Source organism: Haliotis asinina, chromosome 11, assembly GCF_037392515.1.
Source record: "Haliotis asinina isolate JCU_RB_2024 chromosome 11, JCU_Hal_asi_v2, whole genome shotgun sequence".
Classification (NCBI taxonomy): Eukaryota; Metazoa; Mollusca; class Gastropoda; order Lepetellida; family Haliotidae; genus Haliotis; species Haliotis asinina.
Window position 1 is genome coordinate 35,237,837 of NC_090290.1, and position 19,478 is coordinate 35,257,314.

General features: G+C 41.7%; 2 protein-coding genes across 2 annotated transcripts; one reads left to right on the top strand and one right to left on the bottom strand.

The window, feature by feature from the left end:
* Window positions 1-3,561: 3,561 nt before the first annotated feature.
* Window positions 3,562-4,291, bottom strand: LOC137256514 (uncharacterized). Its single transcript, XM_067794356.1, has 2 exons — window positions 3,954-4,291; window positions 3,562-3,751 (listed from the first exon to the last, which is right to left on the bottom strand). Exons 1-2 carry the CDS (start codon window positions 4,289-4,291, stop codon window positions 3,562-3,564), a joined length of 528 nt encoding a protein of 175 aa, XP_067650457.1.
* A 5,318-nt stretch (window positions 4,292-9,609) lies between these two features.
* On the top strand, window positions 9,610-10,341 carry LOC137256541 (uncharacterized). Its single transcript, XM_067794397.1, has 2 exons — window positions 9,610-9,947; window positions 10,152-10,341. The coding sequence occupies exons 1-2, from the start codon at window positions 9,610-9,612 to the stop codon at window positions 10,339-10,341; spliced, it is 528 nt and encodes a 175-aa protein (XP_067650498.1).
* The last annotated feature ends 9,137 nt before the right edge of the window (window positions 10,342-19,478 follow it).

Here is a 19,478-nt window from a genome sequence, read left to right on the forward strand (position 1 = left end):
ACTGCTGGTCTTTCCAGTAACAAAATAGCTGTTACAGAAAAGACTGTTATTTGAGAGACAAATTGCAAAAGTAAATTCAGAAAAAAATGACTATTCCCTTTCCCATTTAAGACTATATCCTTGTGTTGTAATTATGTTTCCAAATGCAGAGAGAAACTCACATTTTTGGAAAATTGTTTGTTTCCTTTCTTAATTGATGTTACTTAAAAGACATCCATACAAAATACTTGCAAATGTTTACCTTTTCTACTTGATTTTCTTCAAAAGTTTTGTCTTGAACTTAACGCCACATCTTTATCACTCTCAACCAGACGTTGTTAATGAGCATGATAGGGAGTTTCACTTTCACAAGATGAGAGATCACTGATTATTTCATACTTTTATGGAACTGTTACAGGAAAGACATTTTCTTGTATACAAGAGAAAAAAATTGTTTTTTGCTTCAATTTGTCATACACATCCGCTTGGGTGGTCAGAATTATATGTTGTTCGTTGAGAGAAATCTCTTTAAATGACTGTTTACATTAAATGGGGTTAAACTTTTGTAAGAAATGAACCAATAAATTCACATATATAACATGACTCACAATACTGACTGGTGGACATATTTTTCAATGGGGAAAATTTTATTTCAGCTATGATTACATGTTTCTGATGCAACCGACTAATTGCTTGGATAATAGGTGTATGGCCCTTGTATATGTAAACGTAAAAATATGCAGTAGTGTCAGAATTTAAAAACAAAATGGATTCAGATGAGTGAGGAACTGCTGCTCAAAACGTAATATATATGTTTCTAAGTAACTGTTACACTCTGTACAGAATTTCTTCAATTGTCAGGGATGTGTAATAATCATAAGTTCTCGATAAGGAACTTCCAGGGGATGCTCGTTCGCCGGAGGTGTAGCCCCGATTTTTTTACATTCAATCGATGGTTGTATAGGAAGTATTTGTAAGATTTTAATGTGGCAATAGTTAAAATTTACCATAACGGCTGATAACATATAAAAAAAAATCATTACTTCACCGATGCTACGACATCCGATACTTGCTCTGTCTCGTGTTCTGTCGTAGGAAATGCCGTGACAATATACCGACATTTCATGGCGTTTTCCCTGATATCTTCTATCGTGTCAGTTCGCACTGCATTTGGAAATTAAACAACGGATGCCTTTCTAAACTAAAAATCAAAGCAAAACACGCGTCTGTTAATGGCTAAGGAGACCACGGCAACGCGTAAGCTGGGTTCTGTCTTTACATGTAGCAAGTTGTCGCAGCGCACATTGACTCGGGAACCAGACCGGAAGCGAGACGTTGGACCGTCGCTTATATCGAGAGTTATCGCCCCTCGGAACAGAAAAGATCGCCCATTATAAGCCCTGAACCAGGTTCACATAAGTGTGAACTTTATTAATATATTATCCGTTGCCCACGTGTCCATGGACAGGTGAAGAAGAGACTAGAATCTGTCTCGAAACGTTGTGACCTTGTATAATAAAGAAGTTGAACTATAAAGGACTTTTAGTTTGATTCCTCCAACTTCCTTGTCTTCTCAGATTGGTGGAGCAAATACAAAAGAAACAACTGGACAGAGAAATAAAGCACAAAATCGTCAAGGAGAGTTATCGCCCCTCACAACAAAAAGATTGCCCATCATAAGCCCTGAACCAGATTCACATAAGTGTGAAGTTTATTAATATATTATCCGTTGCGCACGTGTCCATGGACATGAACATATATGTAGTTTCGCATTATGATGTTTGGAAAGTTTCCCCGACATGTTTGCTTTTGGAAGAATAAATTAGTGATCACTTCTCTCTTCCAGGGTGGGTCTCAGAAGCAACACAGAAATAGAATCACAATGACTTTGAGACCATTGTGACATCATCTGCTGCCATGTCGTCACACACAAAAGACATCACTACTGCTTGACAAGCATTAGATGAGCCATGACCTGACAACTGACCCCAAATTTGCATATATGGGAACGCCCTCCAGAACATTCCATTTGAAACAAGAGGGAAACGTCTAAATATTGAAAAGTTCAGTATCCCTGTGTGTTAACATTAACAATTGCAAAATAAAACAAACAGGAAAACTCATGACATAGGTGAACTGGTTGAGCTGAAAGTCTCATGTGACCTCCAATAACTAAGACCCTTAACTACAATGTCATCACTGACGAGAACAATCAAGTTTATATCAATAATAACATAAATCAATTGAGAACGTAAACAAATGTCATCCAAACATGGTGTACCGTCTTTCTTGTAGGCCCCGTAATGTGTAAACAGGGTAACAGACAGTTAAGGTGTGAGTGAAAGAGTTTAGATGTACGCAACATTCTTTTAGCAACATTCCTGGGCCTAGATTTTCGAAGCTGTCTCGAATTATATGGTGCCAGCTCCATGGCGGTGGTCTGTAAATGACCGAGTCTCTGGATCGGGCAATCCAGTGATGAACAGCATGTGTATCGATCTACGCAGTTGAGATACGATGACGTGTCAACCAAGTCAGCGAGCCTGACCACCTGATCCCGTTAGCCGCTTCATAGGACAAACATAGGATGCTAAAGACAAATACGTGGGTCATCATGGGTAGACTGAACGCCTACGTTAGTCACAAAAGGAAAGTGTGCATTGCTAAATCCTTACAAAATCTGAAAGCATAAAAATAATGAAACGTTTCCATTTAAATTTTATCAGGTGGATATTGAGATCAAGATGGCACAAGCAGGTTTCATGTCCATGACGTTTGAGTCAAGATGCGAGGGACCGCTGCCACATATCACCATCAGGACCTGTGCATTCGTGAAATGGTGACTAGATTTTTAACACCGATCTTACATTCGTCACCAACACAAGTACGCAATCACTGCAAATGCAGGTGGACATCACTGCACCTCTGCAGGACAGTGGTTCCAAGGGGTGATAACGCGGGGACCGCTGAGAGTGGCGTTAAACGCACGATATCAAGACATCAGTACCACTGAAATGCAGGAACACGAAGGAAAGTCTTTAATTCACGAATCAATAACTATACATACAAACAATAATAAACTATATTTTTGTGGGAATTTACTACTGTGTAGTACAAAGTGATAATGAAAATAAATATTTCATATGTTATTCAACCGTTGATCATTATTTTAAAATTGTAAATTATTTAAAAGAGGACATATGAAGACATTAAATGATAAGTGTCATTACCTCCAACGTATAATAGTTACAAACATTTCACGAAATATAACAGGTCTCTCCTGTGTTCAGGTCTTCTCGTTGTCCATTCCTTAACAGAAACATGGACATTACTTCCCGATGTATTTTACATCTAAACAGACTGAGTCATTCGGAAGAGATAGCTATTTATGAATATCCGCCCTATTTCATTATACTGATGGACCAACAGACGCCAGCAGGTAGGCAGGCAGACACAAACACACACGTGCACAAACAGACGTCATAATAACATCCCAGTCTCCCTCCCCCAACCCCGATCCTCAACCCCCAACCCCGAACCCTACCCGAAACCCCACCCAACCCTCACAAGCAACCCCAATGTCTATTTCTCGACTGGTTTCTTCCGCTTCGCCGCCCGTTCTTCCTCCAGCCTCTTCACCTTTTCCTCCCACACCTGCACTTGATGTTCCGCCTTCATCTTCTTGATGAACTGGCGACGCTTCTTCTCGTCCTTGACAAGTTTGTGCTTTATTTCTCTGTCTAGTTGTTTCCTCTGTACTTGTTCCACCAATCTGAGAAGACAAGGAAGTGTGTTCAGAGCCAATCGTGTTGTATTGAACAAGCATTTCTCTTTGATTTAATGTTGTCAATTCTGTATTTACCTGTAAATATATTACAGTCTAAATGTTGGGAAAAATATGCTTGAAACGTGATGTCACAGACAGTTTGGGGGAAAGAGTGACATCTGTTTTACACCCTCGTGGTAGGTTTTACCTGTCAAATCTGCGTTCATCAGCCTTCTGTCTCCTCCTCTCAGCTGTGTAGAAACATCGAACTGGGATTTGCTCCAGACGTCGGGGTGGTTTACCACGGGGAACGACTCCCTCCACACCGGGGATAGAAAAGGCCACTCCGCCGCTGGACTGACGGTCGGGGACCAAGCCCTCATCTCGTAGCTGTTGAAGAATCTCCGCACTTGACAAGCGGGGTGTGGGTCGTGTCACCTGACACTTGGCATAGTACATCTCATGAGGACAGTTAATCTTGCCCGTCAGAGCCTCTTGGGTAGATGTTTGCCTGAGAGGCGTAACCTTGGTCTGTTTACATCCCATGGCAGCACAGATACGTCTTTCACACTGCAAGACTCCGCAGTAATGACCCAGACAATGGCGTGACGTCATAAATACATGACGTCACAGACAATGAACGAATGTTAGTTCATCATCTTAAGCTGGTTACCGGCTCCCTTTGCGCATGCTCACTTACGTATATTGCGATATGCGAGATGGGACCATGGCCGAAACCAGTTTGCCTTCTCAAAAAGATATATGTGAGATCGTATTCCGCCGAACTTGAGTCTGTTGCTTTGAGTGAGTGTGAGGGAGTGAGTTTAGTTTTACGCCGCACTCAGTAATATTCCAGCTATATGGCGGTCTGTAAATAATCGAATCTGGACCGTATTGTTTTGAAGTGAATCGAGAAACAGAAGTGAAATTTCATAGTTTCACTAAACTTTCATAAACCGAATATAGCTACCATCAATGTCCTGAAAAAAAAGAATGTAAGTGGTGTGAAAGACATATATATATAGACAGGTCATAGACTGTGCCCATGTGGAGAATCGAATGTGGGTCTGTATTTCACAGTTGTTGCTTTTGTGAGAAGTGTGAGAATATGATTATGTTTGGTGACTGGCGAATATGGCAGATACATATGTATTGTAAGGAACGTTGTTCGCTTTGACAACTGTCTAAGGGAAATAACTCTGGGACAACCACATTGATAGAAATTCACTTGGCCATGGTCTAAGGGAAACAACTCTGTGAGCACTGCATCAATGGAAATCCAGACCACTGATTGGCTGGAAAGTGTCCCCGCCATGTTCGCTTTAGGAAGAATAAGTTAGTGATCACGTCTCTTGACATTTTCTCCTACATTCCAGGTAATTATGCCTTTATCGTATCCATTGTACTGTATATCTTCACGCCACATGTTGATAAACACAAATGTATATATATATATATATTACGTAACATGAAATTGTGTGTAGCGATTTGGATATGACGCTGTCTGACTGTGTCCTTTTCCCGCCAGTGACAGCACAAAAAACAATTGTTTTGAGGCTAATTACGGAAAAATACTACGATTCAGTAAAGAATGTAGGGTTCATTATTATATTTTGATTGTCTTCTGTAGAAAGTAACACTTATTACAGATAACTGATAAACTGAATGTAATACTGACTTTCTCTTGTGAAATATTCTGTTGTATATATTTCCCTCATGGCCACAGACTTTATAGACACGTCATAATACTATTTTACGTAATTGCAGGTGATTTTGTTCAAAAGCACGTTCTTGAAACAACGTCCTATGACGCCAGCATAGCAACAAGGTCGTCAAGCCCAGCGAGTGCATATGAGCTCCGCTCGCTGATGTTCAATCTCTACCAGCCATGTCATTACAGAAACCCAATAATGTTGCGAGTTTCCAGTAGTAGTTCACCGTTTTCCGCAAGCACCAGTTTTAAATATATATTCATTTTTAACTAAAATGCTCATATTTCTTTGTCTTAAAAGGTGCCGAGGTGTTATATTATGTATTTAAATATTCTGTATTTTGTATATTTGGTAAGAATGCCTTACACTGGTCACATTTTGCAATATTCTGGTCAGTATAACTAATCTAAATATATTTTATATTTGGGTTTCAAACGTAACTTTTTGGATTAAATGAATTTCAAATGTAAACTAATATACATAATATATATCTTTGTCATTCAGTAATTTGCACCTATACACTGAAATGGAGTATATTCCTATTTATTTTTCGAAACGGTAAGAATGCATTACACTGGACATGTCAGTCTTTTTCCTGCCCGTTCGGTCAACCTATTCTATATATTAGAACTATTTCAAGGGTTTAGGCTTAGGCTTAGGGTTAGGGTTAGTGTTAGGTTTTAGGGTTAGGGACCGGGACGCATGAATACCATTTGTTTTCTTTTTGCATTTTTAATACTTTGATCACACACACGCACGCACGCACGCACGCACGCACGCACGCACGCACGCACGCACGCACGCACGCACGCACGCACGCACGCACGCACGCACGCACGCACGCACGCACGCACACACACAGAACCCGGGAGACCAAAAACGTCAAAAGTTAAATAAACGATGAAATGTTTTAATGTAGAAATTTTGGGCTAATGGAAATCGAGCTCGAACTTGCACTCCAGCCATTTTCACCTCTAGATCTACATATTTTCAGTAATGATTCGAAGTCTAACTCACCCCCGTGCCGTCATCAAACATGCTCATGTCTCACTCATTCCTCAGCGCGATCCACATTATCCTTACTGTGTTCCCTACAAAACTTTTCTGTCACGAAAGCACACAATGATTTTCATACAATCACGTCATTCATGCATGTACCGTAATATTAATGTCTGACGCCTGACATCAACACCCGTTTTCAGTTCGAACCATATCGGCTAATTCCACACAACATGGTATTTTGTATAGTACGGAATAAGACGATCGTGCCAAATGGTATCGGGACCATTCGGCAACTGTCAGTAGATTGAAAGCACGAGGCACCAGGTCTACCTGTAACCTTCATAGTTGTCCGCACCAATTCGACTATTTCCGTTCATTTCTGTGACGTCACAGGAATGACTAGCTAAATGTGCACATTGTGCAACAATGTGGACGTAGTTCAGTCGGTTGGCTGTCGGGCTAACAATCCAAAGGTCGTGGGTTCGCGTCCGACGGGTTCTCACAAACTGGTTGCCTGTCTCACTGACATGTGACCTACGGCTAAGAACGTCCTCACGAGAAATTGTGGTGCTGAATTCTAATTCCCTCACTATGCTACTACGAGGCCACATTGTCACTGCTATGTAATTATAAGCCCTGAACCAGGTTCACATAAGCGTGAACATTATTAATATATTATCCGTTGAGCACGTGTCCATGGACATGAACACGTATGTAGTTTTGCATTATGATGTTTGGAAAGTTTCCCCGACATGTTTGTTTTGGAAGAATAAATTAGTGATCACTTCTCTTGACATTTTCCTGCTATATTTCAGGGTGGGTCACAGAAGCAACACTGAAACAGAATCACAATGACCATTGTGATATCATCTCCTGCCATGTCGTCACACAAAAATGACATCACTACTGCTTGACAAGCATTACATGAGCAATGACCTGACAACTGACCCCAATTTGCATATATGGGAACGCCCTCCAGAACATTCCATTTTGAAACAAGAGGGAAACGTCTAAATTTTGAAAAGTTCAGTATCCCTGTGTGTTAACATTAACAATTGCAAAATAAAACAAACAGGAAAAATCATGACGTAGGTGAACTGGTTGAGCTGAAAGTCTCATGTGACCTCCAATAACTAAGACCCTTAACTACAATGTCATCACTGACGAGAACAATCCAGTTTATATCAATAATAACTTAAATCAATTGAGAACGTAAACAAATGTCATCCAAACATGGTGTACCGTCTTTCTTTTAGGCCCCGTAATGTGTAAACAGGGTAACAGACTGTAAAGGTGTGAGTGAAAGAGTTCAGATGTACGCAACATTCTTTTAGCAACATTCCTGGGCTAGATTTCTGAAGCTCTCTTAGCGCTATCTCTGCGTTAAGAGAGCTTCGGAAATCTAAGCCCGGCTGTATCTTCCTGACAAGTCACACTCAGATTTTCTCGTAAGTGAGGAAATAGCATAAATTTGTAAGTTGTTGTTTAATGCCACACTATATGGTGCCAGCTCTGTGCTGGCAGTCTGTAAATAACCGAGTCTCTGGATCGGACAATCCAGTGATGTACAGCACGTGTATCGCGATCGATCTACGCAGTTGAGATACGATGACGTGCCAACCAAGTAAGCGAGCCCGACCACCTGATCCCGTTAGTCGCTTCATAGGCCAAGCATAGGATGCTGAAGACAAATACTTGGGTCCTCATGGGTAAACTGAACGCCTACATTAGTCACAAAAGGAAACTGTGCGTTGCTAAATCCTTTCAAAATCTGAAAACATAACAATAATGAAACCTTTCCATTTAAATTCTAGTAGGTGGATATTGAGATCAAGATGGCACAAGAAGGTTTCATGTCCATGACGTTATGAGTCAAGATGCGAGGGACCGCTGCCACATAGGTGAAACAGTGCTGAGAGTGGCGTTAAACAACGAACAATCATAATGCGGATCCGTAACAAGCATCAATGTAACTCAATACCGGGTTGGGACGGTGGGGTAGCGTAGTGGTTAAAGCGTCCGTTCGTCACTCCGAAGACTCGGGTTCAATTGTCCAAATGCGTTCAGTGTGTGACGCATTTCTAGTGGTCTCTGCCGTGATATTAGTGGAATAAAATAGAGGCGTAAAACTAAACTCACTTCTTGAATAACGAGTATGAAGACTGCGAGTAGGGAGAACAGAGTCCATCGCAGACATGGGGTCTATCAAATGGGCATGCAGCTTGGAATAGATCACCGGCAGTAATGCTGCTCAACACGAGGTATCAACGAACGGTATCAACACATTGTATCAACACCCGGTGTCAACGCACGATATCAACACCTCAGTACCAATGAAATGCAGGATCACGAAGGAACAATGCATTTTACTTAAGGTCTTTATTTTACGAATTAATAACTATACATACAAACTATAATCAACTATATTTTTCTTGGGAATTTACTGCTATATCGTACGAAGTGATATTGAAAATATGTACTTCATAGGTTATGCAATAACCGTTGATCATTATGTTAAAATTGTAAACTATGATTAAAAAGGAGACATGTACAGATATTACACTGTCAGATAATTGTCAATCATCACCTTCAACGTATAATCGTTTCTCACATTTCACGATATATAACAGTTCTTTCCTGTGTTCAGGTCTTCTCGTTGTCCATTCCCACAGAACAGAAACATAGACGTCACTTTCCAATGATATATTTTACATGAAAAAAAGGCTGAGTCATTCAGACGAGACATCTGTTCATGAATATCCTCCCTATTTCATTATACCGATGGATCAACAGAAGCCAGCAGATAAGCAGACAGGCAGGCACGAAACACACGTACCAACAGACGTCATAATATCAGCCCGGTCTCCCTCCCCCAACCCCCGAAACCGACCCTAAACCCCATCCCCACCCTCACAGGCCATTTCTCGACTGGTTTCTTCCGCTTGGCCACCCGTTCTTCCCCCAGCCTCTTCAACGTCTCGTATATCGCCATACACGTAGGTTAGCGAGCGCAACGGGAGCCGATAACCAGCTTAAGATGATGAACTAACATTCGTTCATTGTCTGTGACGTCATGTATTTATGACGTCACGTCATTGTCTTGGTCCTTATTACGGAGTCTTGCAGTGTGAAAGACGTATCTGTGCTGCCATGGGATGTAAACAGACCAAGGTTACACCTCTCAGGCAAACATCTACCCAAGAGGCTCTGACGGGCAAGATTAACTGTCCTCATGAGATGTACTACGCCAAGTGTCAGGTGACACGACCAACACACCGCTTGTCAAGTGCGGAGATTCTTCAACAGCTACGAGATGAGGGCTTGGTCCCCGACCGTCAGTCCAGCGGCGGAGTGGCCTTTTCTATCCCCGGTGTGGAGGGAGTCGTTCCCCGTGGTAAACCACCCCGACGTCTGGAACAAATCCCAGTTCGATGTTTCTACACAGCTGAGAGGAGGAGACAGAAAGCCGATGAACGCAGATTTGACAGGTAAAACCTACCACGATGGCATAAAACTGATGTCACTCTTTCCCATAAAGTGTCTATGACATCACGTTTCAAGGATATTCTTTCCCAACATTTAGATTGTAATATATTTACAGGTTAATAGAGAATTGACAACATTTAATGAAAGAGAAATGCATGCTCAATGCAACACGATTTGGCTCTGAACACACTTCCTTGTCTTCTCAGATTGGTGGAACAAGTACAAAAGAAACAACTGGACAGAGAAATAAAGCACAAAATCGTCAAGGACGAGAAGAAGCGTCGCCAGTTCATCAAGAAGATGAAGGCGGAACATCAAATGCAGGTGTGGGAGGAGAAGGTGAAGAGGCTTGAGGAAGAACGGGCGGCGAAGCGGAAGAAACCAGTCGAGAAATAGACTTTGGGGTGGCTTGTGGGGGTGGGGTCGGGTGTCGGGCCGGGTTTCGGGTCGGGTTCGAGGTTGAAGGTCGGGGTTGGGGGAGGGAGACTGGGGTGATATTATGGCGTCTGTTTGTGTATGTGTGTTCGTGCGTTCGTGTCTGCCTGCCTGCCTGCTGGCTTCTGTTGACCCATCAGTATGATGAATATTTCTGAACAGCTGTCTCTTTCGAATGGCTAGGTCTTTTTAGATGTAAAATATATCATTGGAAAGTGACGTCCATCTTTCCGTTAAGGACTGGACAACGAGAAGACCTGACCACAGGAAAACTGTTATATTTCGTGAAATGTTCGTAACTATTATACGTTGTTGTTAATGTTTGCCGAGTATCATTTAATGTTTACACATGTAATCTTTCAAATGGCTTACAATTTTACCATATTGATCAACGCTTTCACAACCTATGCAATATATATTTTCAGTATCACTTTGTACTTTATAATACTTTTTTTATATAGTAAATTCCCACGAAAAATATAGTTTATTATTGTTTGTATGTATAATTATTGATTTGTGAAATAAAGAATTTAAGTAAAATACATTGTTCCTACGTGTTTCTGCATGTCAGTGGTACTGATGTGTCGATGCCGTGCGTTGATACACAGGCAAGCTGTAACACAAATGGATTGCTCACCACAGAGAAAATGACCGGTCTTCTTACAAGTGAGCGAAGCGAGCAAAGGTTGGCAACGTGCTTCCCTCGCTTCGGTTCGAAAAATATTTTTCATGTCAAAATAAAACATCGCCACCATCAAAAGTATATACCCATTTCTTCACTGGGTTGTGCTCTCACATTTCCAACACCACTTGAACAATTAATAACGTGAAATATGTTTTGTTCAACATTTCAAGAGCAACTCGTGGTATATCAGACCGTTCTTCGCCTCCATTACCCCTTCCAGCTTCCGTTTCAGCGGAGCGAAGGAACAGGAGGGTATTATTCCATATGGAATACTTACAGTTACCGCCTCTAGTTCATTCTCCAGCAGTGCTTTTATGTAGAATCAATGTTAAGAAAATTCTAGCAATAACGTCCAAAAGGTTCATGATAAACTTAGGCAAAATGGTATTTCTTTTCAATTTCTGCTTATTCTTGATCCGTCACTCCGTTCAACCGGAAGCTGGCAGGGGTAATGGAGGCGAAGAACGATCTGAATACCACGCGTGGCGCTTAAAATGTTGCATAAAACATATTTCAAGTGAATAATTATTACACTTAGGGTAGAAAATCTGAGAGCACAACCAAGTGAAGAAATGGGAGTGTACCTTTGATGGTGGCGACATTTCATTTTGATATGAAAAATATTTTTCGATCCGAAGTAATGGAAGCACATTGCCAACGTTTTTTAACCTTTGCTGGCTTCGCTCGCATATAAGAAGACTTGTCATATTCTCTGTGCTGCGCAGACCCACTTGCGCTACAGTTTGCCTGTGGTTGATACCGGGTGTTGATACAGTGTTGATACCGTTCGTTGACTCCTCGTGTTGAGGAGCATTATTGCTGGTGATCTATTCCAAGCCGAATGCCCATTTAATATACCCCATATGTCTCCGATGTATTGCTGTTCTCCCTACTCGCAGTGTTCATACCCATTATTCAAGGAGTGAGTTTAGTTTTACGCCGCCTTCCCCCACTAATATCAAGTCGTGGACCACTAGAAATGCGGGCATCACACACTCAACGCATTTGGGGAATCAAACCAGGGTCTTCATCATAATATTTTATTTTAGCTCTGATATCTCTGACGAGATACACAAAAATTATCTTAAAACATATTTCAACCTGGAAGTTCATCGAAAGTCTTCTTGTAGAGGTAACGGAAAAGGGCGAGTGATGTCGAATGCACAATGTCCCTATTCAGACATATCAGTGATTTAGAATTGAGATCGCCAGAAGCAGTTGGTGAGTTCTTCAATGCCATCTCACTGACTAATGCTTATATGTTTGTGACGGGTTTGTACCGTTTTTAATCTACTCCAAAAAAATCTGTTTCAGATTTGCAAAAGTGCTAACCAAGCAGTTAAAGTTCCAGTACAAAAAATGTTAAAGACAGATAGTGTGTAATGACAGTAACGAAGCTGCAATGCAAGAACTACCAATTTGACAATTTCGAACTGGTTTACATTTAATGAAACAGCACAACGGAGCAAATCGTGGTTCGGTTGAGAATATCCTGATGGATGGATGAATCAGTGAAAGAGAATGAGAGTTACTACCACCACCACCGACACTTTACGAGACCCTACCAGAAAAGTTATACACACCATTACGAGGATCCGAGCACCACCATGACAGATTCTACCACAACTACTATTACCACAACTACATAGGACACAACCACTACAGCTACATAGGACTCCACACCACCACTACAAGATCCAACACAACATCGAACATCATGGAGACACTACCATCACATCAACCAATACACCACCACTTCCCCTACAACACGGAACACCACTACCGCATGAAAGACCACCACCTGTACATGGCACGCCATCACCACACCCACCAATACGTCGTATATGGGATAACGTTATCACTACAATGGACACCACAACCACATCCGCAATATGGGTCAGCACCACCACTACATTGGGCACTGCCACATCCACCACTACATGGTAGACCACAACCACATCCACTACCACCTCCACTACTGACACTAGATGGGACACCACTTCTAGAGACAGTACATAGGACACAACCACTATCGATACAATATGGAACACCATCACATCTACCACTAGATGGGACACCGCTTCTAGAGACAGTACATAGGACACAACCACTATCGATACAATATGGAACACCATCACATCTACCACTAGATGGGACACCGCTTCTAGAGACAGTACATAGGACACAACCACTATCGATACAATATGGAACACCATCACATCTACCACTAGATAGGACACCACAACCGCACCCACCACGAAATTGGACACTACTACCACATGCTCCAGTACATGGTACAACGTTACCACTACAGGGGACACTCCATGACCAGACATCACACCAGCCCTTCATCCACCACAACATGGGACACCACCACAACCACCACTATATGGGACTGTGGAGATCTGGTGTCTGCACTCTGTGTCTTGTCGTTCAGCTTGAATAGACAGACTTGATGGTCCAGAGAAAGCTGTTATTGCAGGCAGCGTAGACATCACGGTATTGCAAGCATGGACGTAGTACATGACCAGTAACGTTGAAGGTTGGTTTTGAAAGAAATGGCTTGTTTGCTTGTGGTTTTTGTTCGTTTGTCTTATACAACTTCCATGCGTGTGTCTGGCTGAGACTGTGCAATAGATCAAAGGGAAATATAACTTGTGCAACGAACGTCTTTGACATTGAAGCCACAGTTGAAAGTTTGTTCTGTCCGTACACTGTGTGTTCGTATATGCATTGTATTGGCTCTTGTGGGACAATAAGGTTTACCTCTTCTTGCTTACTTTATATTTGTTAGGTGTTTCTTTACGTAGGGAAACCGATACAGGAAGTCGAAGAACTATGCACCAGATGTGTCTGCAGTGTTCCTATCTAAAACAATGTGTTTAGGGGAATATATCATAGGCTTTACTTTTACCACGAGTTTTGAAGGGGTATCCAGTTTGGCGTATGAATGCTGTTCTGAGACACCTCGTTCAACTAACGATGCACATACTTTTACTAAAACCAAATAGCAGCTGTCAGCCATAGCCCGGATACCGTTGCAGTACTTTTGTTTTAAAAAGCTGATAGAGGGAGTCGCGATGGGTGCCCTATCCCTACCGGTCTACACAACAAGACGAATGGAAACTGAATGAAGATTCCACAATCACCTGACATCATAGACGATCAATCTTAAGACAGAGTGACCATGCCAAATGAATTGCTTACGGGGTGTAGAACATATATCCAGTTTTGTTGCGACAGAAATTCGTTTTATCCTCCACAGTTTGAATCTTTTACATGAAAGCGTTCCCGTTTAATATTCAAACAAAGCCAAACAGTCATATACTGATTAATCAGACATTGTTAATAATGATTAATACTTACAAAGTCGATGTACATTTACGTGTGTTGGACCCTTAAACCCCGAAACGTCTTAAGTTTAAGGGCCACACATACGTAAAATCTCTTTTCAGCTTCATTAGACATTGTGGTTGTGAAAGTATGAGCTGTTACAAGACTATGGCCATCCGGGACTTTGGTTTAGTTTGGTTTGGGATAATTTCATGCGACTTGGTTACAGGTATGTAGTCCTTTGTGGAGAGTTTGCTTAGCTGAAGATCGGCTTTCAGATAAGGGTGGATTTGTGGAGTGATTCGTCTTTGTCGTCGTCTATGAGTTGACTGTCTGTGCCCGGCTAGCTGAGACTGGCTGAGACTGGCGGCATGGTAGACTTAGAGGGCCGATGGCGATTAAGTGCAACGTGCGGTGTTAACCCTGTGCATTAAAATCGCCGAGTCTGTTGATATAACCATTCTGTTGCTTAAACTACAAAATGATGAGAAGACATTTGGAAACCGATTCAGCAAAACGATGCATCGCATATGAATGTGTTGTTGTCTGTGCATAATTGTAAGAATACAACTGTTATAGAGTGTTTTGTCAGTGTTCGATGTTTGGGTCTGGTCTCGGATGCTCTAAGGATAACAATGGACGTTTGTTTAGGTCTTCTGGCCTTTTTGGATCGTTCTGTTGGACAGACGACGATATTGTATTTTAAACATTTTGTCGTCGGCAACCATCACCCATCATTTTGGGATTCAGCATGGATTGGTGTTGCCGTGTTTGATATATGTGTCCTAATCTATTCGCTTATACACGAATAATTACGCCCTGGAAAGTCTGTGTACGATTTCATTTTGCCGTACCAGAGCAAACTGAAAGTTACCTGTGCGGCTGGTGGTAATTATTCCATTCAGAAGAACGACATACTGACCAATAATGCTCATGTCAAACCTTTGCACTAATCGTTTTCAGATAATCGGGATTCCCATTGCAGCCTGTCTGTGAAAGCAAAGTGGGGAAGATGCTTTCAACATAGGTCAAGTGATGAGCTGACAGATCTTCCACACAAGCAACACATTCACCCAAGGCACACATTCACGTTCTTTCACGTTCAGTTCTGTTCCATTCCATGGTTGGACCTCTTCTGTGGATTGCCGACTGAGCCATATTTCATTCTTTACCATTTCTACCGCTAATCACTTGCTCTTATTGCACTTGCTTGGGTCGTAAATTGCCAGGTTGTTCTTGAAAAATGGCATGATTGTCTCCTTCGTCATGTGGGTGGTGTCTACAACATTTCTGAGTCCTCTTCATCGTCCACGCCCTCTTGTTCCTCGTCCTTTTCTTCCCTCTCCCCTCTTCTTCCTCTAATTGCTTTCTTCCTCCATTTTCCTCGTCTGGACTATTTTCATCCCGCCTTGTAGGTGGAATATTGCTGAATGCGGCGTGAAACTAACTAACTCTCTCACCCTATCTTCATCATCTGTTCCAAGGACATTACGTACATCCTGCTGTTTCTGTCACTACCCTCTTCTTCCTACCCACGTGCACTATCTCAAATACTTCCATAAGACTCCAGGCCAGTCACATGATTCTTACTTTCCGAATGCTCATTACACCTAACCATATGATGATGATGATGATGATGATCATCATCATCAAAACCAGAACTGTCCAAAGCCGAAGGAACGGAGTCACTTTCAACAATCACTTATAGAACCTGAACAAGTGTGTATAGCACTTGATTTCTTGTCGTCTTGGTGTCAAACTGTTACAAATATAATACAGATTAAAATTGAAATCAAATCTGTTGTTGTCTATAAATGTACTGGTAGGATGCAATATACTTGACCAAGAAGAAACCTGAAGTATAGCATGTGACAGTACCTGAAAACCTTACACGCGTTTGACAGTCTTTGCTAGGGTTCGCGTGGATCCAAAATAACTTTTCAAGTTAATAAAGTTAATATTTTTGGAAGAGAGGTCAACACAACGATACCTTGTGCATGTTATGGCAATGCGATTAATGACAAGTAGCTAATATATTAACCAAATATGATAATTCATTTAGATAATAGGGAATACTTACGGCTGGGGTCCCCATTGACCCCAAATGTACTGTTTTACATTGCCTACATAATGTAAAAACCTTGATTGTGTTCCTAGATGGTAAGCAAACCATACATTAGTTATATTACATATGTGTGTCATTTATATCCACTCATGATATCGAAATCCTTTCAAAAAGGATTGCTAGCGTTGGGAAACAAATTATTTCTTTTGAGAATGTTTATTTTTGTTGTAGTTAATGTTGGCCAGTGCTGTAAACTCACCAAACTTTAAGCCAGACAACCGGTCTGGTAACTCTCAAGTTACAAGGCTCAAGTCGGGAGTGAACTGAGATTAGCCATTTCGGGAAGTTTAAACTGACTGTCTGCATATATCATGCGGGATGTGTGATTTACAGTTGATGGAGTTATGTGTTATTATTCTAAGGAATGAGTTGGACAGGAATAAACATATAACCAATTGAAGTAAGATTCGTAACCCTATACAACCATATTTGTTTTTCACATTTGTACATGTGAATACACTGTCATTATTAAGACTAATTTTACATTGCTGTGTGATCTCTCCACTCGTAACAATGTTTATTTCCTCCTGACAGGCTCCCTCACCTCCCACTCCCCAGCAAGAAATGCTTGTCGTGCAAGCTGACTTGTACCGGATCGGAGTTATCAGGCTTTGTGACTTGACTGAACGTGTGTCAGGTATTCTCAGGCACAGACTCGATTACCTCTACATGGTAGACGTCATAGTGTTGAAAGGCTGGAGGGTATGACTTGGTGGATGAAACAAATGAAACGCCTTATTGTTGCTTAAATACAACTCCGTCTTGGTATATACGGCCACATAAAAACATATTCTTGTTTCTCATCGCTTGGTTTTTGAAAAAAATAGGTCGGGAGGGCGGATTTTATTTTTAACATTTTATTTTTAACATTGTATTTCTTTTAACGTCCCCAAACTCTTGTTTTCTGTGGACATTAAGGACATATTAAGGACATAAATCCCGTATTTATTTTAATTATTCTATGCCAATTATTCTCTCTCTCTCTCTCTCTCTCTCTCTCTCTCTCTATATATATATATATATATATACATATGGAAATTAATTAAGCAACACCAAATTCAAAGACACATAAAAACTTAACAAAGTTTAACGAAGTAATTTTGATGATTGATTATTCAATTTTGATGTATTGACATACAGCATGAGCTTTTCATGGGTTGATATGACGCGCGTGAAGCTTGCACAGCGCACGTGCATTGCTTTAACCTCAACTTTCGAAAAATGCACTTTTTCCCTGGGGTGTTTACAAGCGCAGGTAGTCGATTGCATTCGGTTTTTCATTCATTTCAATGTCATGGCACGTAGGAAATTATCAGAGGCCACTCGTTGGCAAATAATCGGCATGAGGAATGCTGGTATGTCTCTAAGACAAATCGGGACTCAAATCGGACGACATCATTCCATAATTTCAAAACTTTTGAAAAAATACCGGGCCACTAATGAAGTTAAAGACCTGCCTAGACCAGGAAGACCCAGGAAGACCCAGGAAGACCACAGTCCGGGAGGACAGAGCTTTACTGAGACTTGTACGGCGCAGGTCCTTCGACTCGAGCTCTCGGTTGAGACAGGAGTGGCTTCCAGGGAGACCCATCTCGAACAGGACTGTTCGGAATCGTCTGAAAGCTGCAGGATACCGGGCAAGGAGGCCAATCAAGCGACCCAGACTGTCTCCAGCCCATGAGGCAGCCCGACTGGCCTGGTGTAATGACCGTTTGCACTGGAACATTGCCTCTTGGAGGAAGGTCCATTTCTCAGATGAGAGCCGGTTCTTGCTGCACATGGTGGACGGTCGTACTCGGGTCTGGAGGCAGAGGAACACAGCAATGGCTCCACGGAACATCCAGGAGACTGTGGCCTTTGGGGGAGGTTCCGTTATGGTATGGGGGTGCATTTCCATGAACTGCAAGTTGGATATCATTACCATCCGTGGCAACCTTAACGGTGTTCGTTACCAACAGGAGGTTCTTGACAGGGCTGTGGTACCTCATTTTGAGAACCATCCTCTGGCAACGAGACCCATATTTATGGACGACAATGCTAGACCTCACAGGGCGCATGCTGTAAATGATTTTTTGCGGCAAAATGCAATTGACAGAATTCCATGGCCTGCCATGAGCCCTGACCTCAACCCCATTGAACATTTGTGGGACTTTATTGGCCGTCGTGTGAGGCAGAGAGACCCACCAGTCCATAATCTCAACGAATTGACGGCTGCCCTGCATGAGGAGTGGAACAGGATCCCCCAGAATCAGATCCGGAGACTCATCCAAGGAATGAGGAGGCGTCTGGAATCGGTGGTGCGTGCGCAGGGAGGACACACTAGATATTGATGAAAGTCGGTGTGCAGACTCTCAGATGACTGTTCTTTCTTTCCATGTGACATTTGTGTTAATACACCTGACAACAACGTCTGTGGATGAATAGTAAATTGTGTCCATTTTTTCATGAATTTAAGACAGTTTTAAGAATTTGGATTTCGTTGCAATAAAGCAAAGTCTTGATACTTTTTCCCTTTAAGTTGTTTGTCAGAGATCGTCTGTTGAATAAAAAAGTGTCAAACTATATCAACCCGGCATATTTTGATTGTCAGAACACTTCAAAGTTGCTCCAATAGAAAAAATTGGGGTGTTGCTTGATTAATTTCCAGGTGTATATATATATATATATGCCTGTGTATTTTTAATACATATAAACAGCCTGAACCGACACCCTAAACCTGGTACTAATCAGTATGTACGTGTCCCCTTTGAAGCCCGGGCCATTCACAGCACAACTTTAAAATTTACCTTTTTTTTAGTTTTGAAACCTATAGCCATAGAGATCGTCGGTAATGTTTCTGACAGTTGTGTGAGAATGTGCAACAACATGACCTCGGCTGTAGATACGAATTAAAAGCTTTGACAATTGCCTTTTTAGCCACGCCAGAACCCCATGGATTGTTGATGATATAAGGAC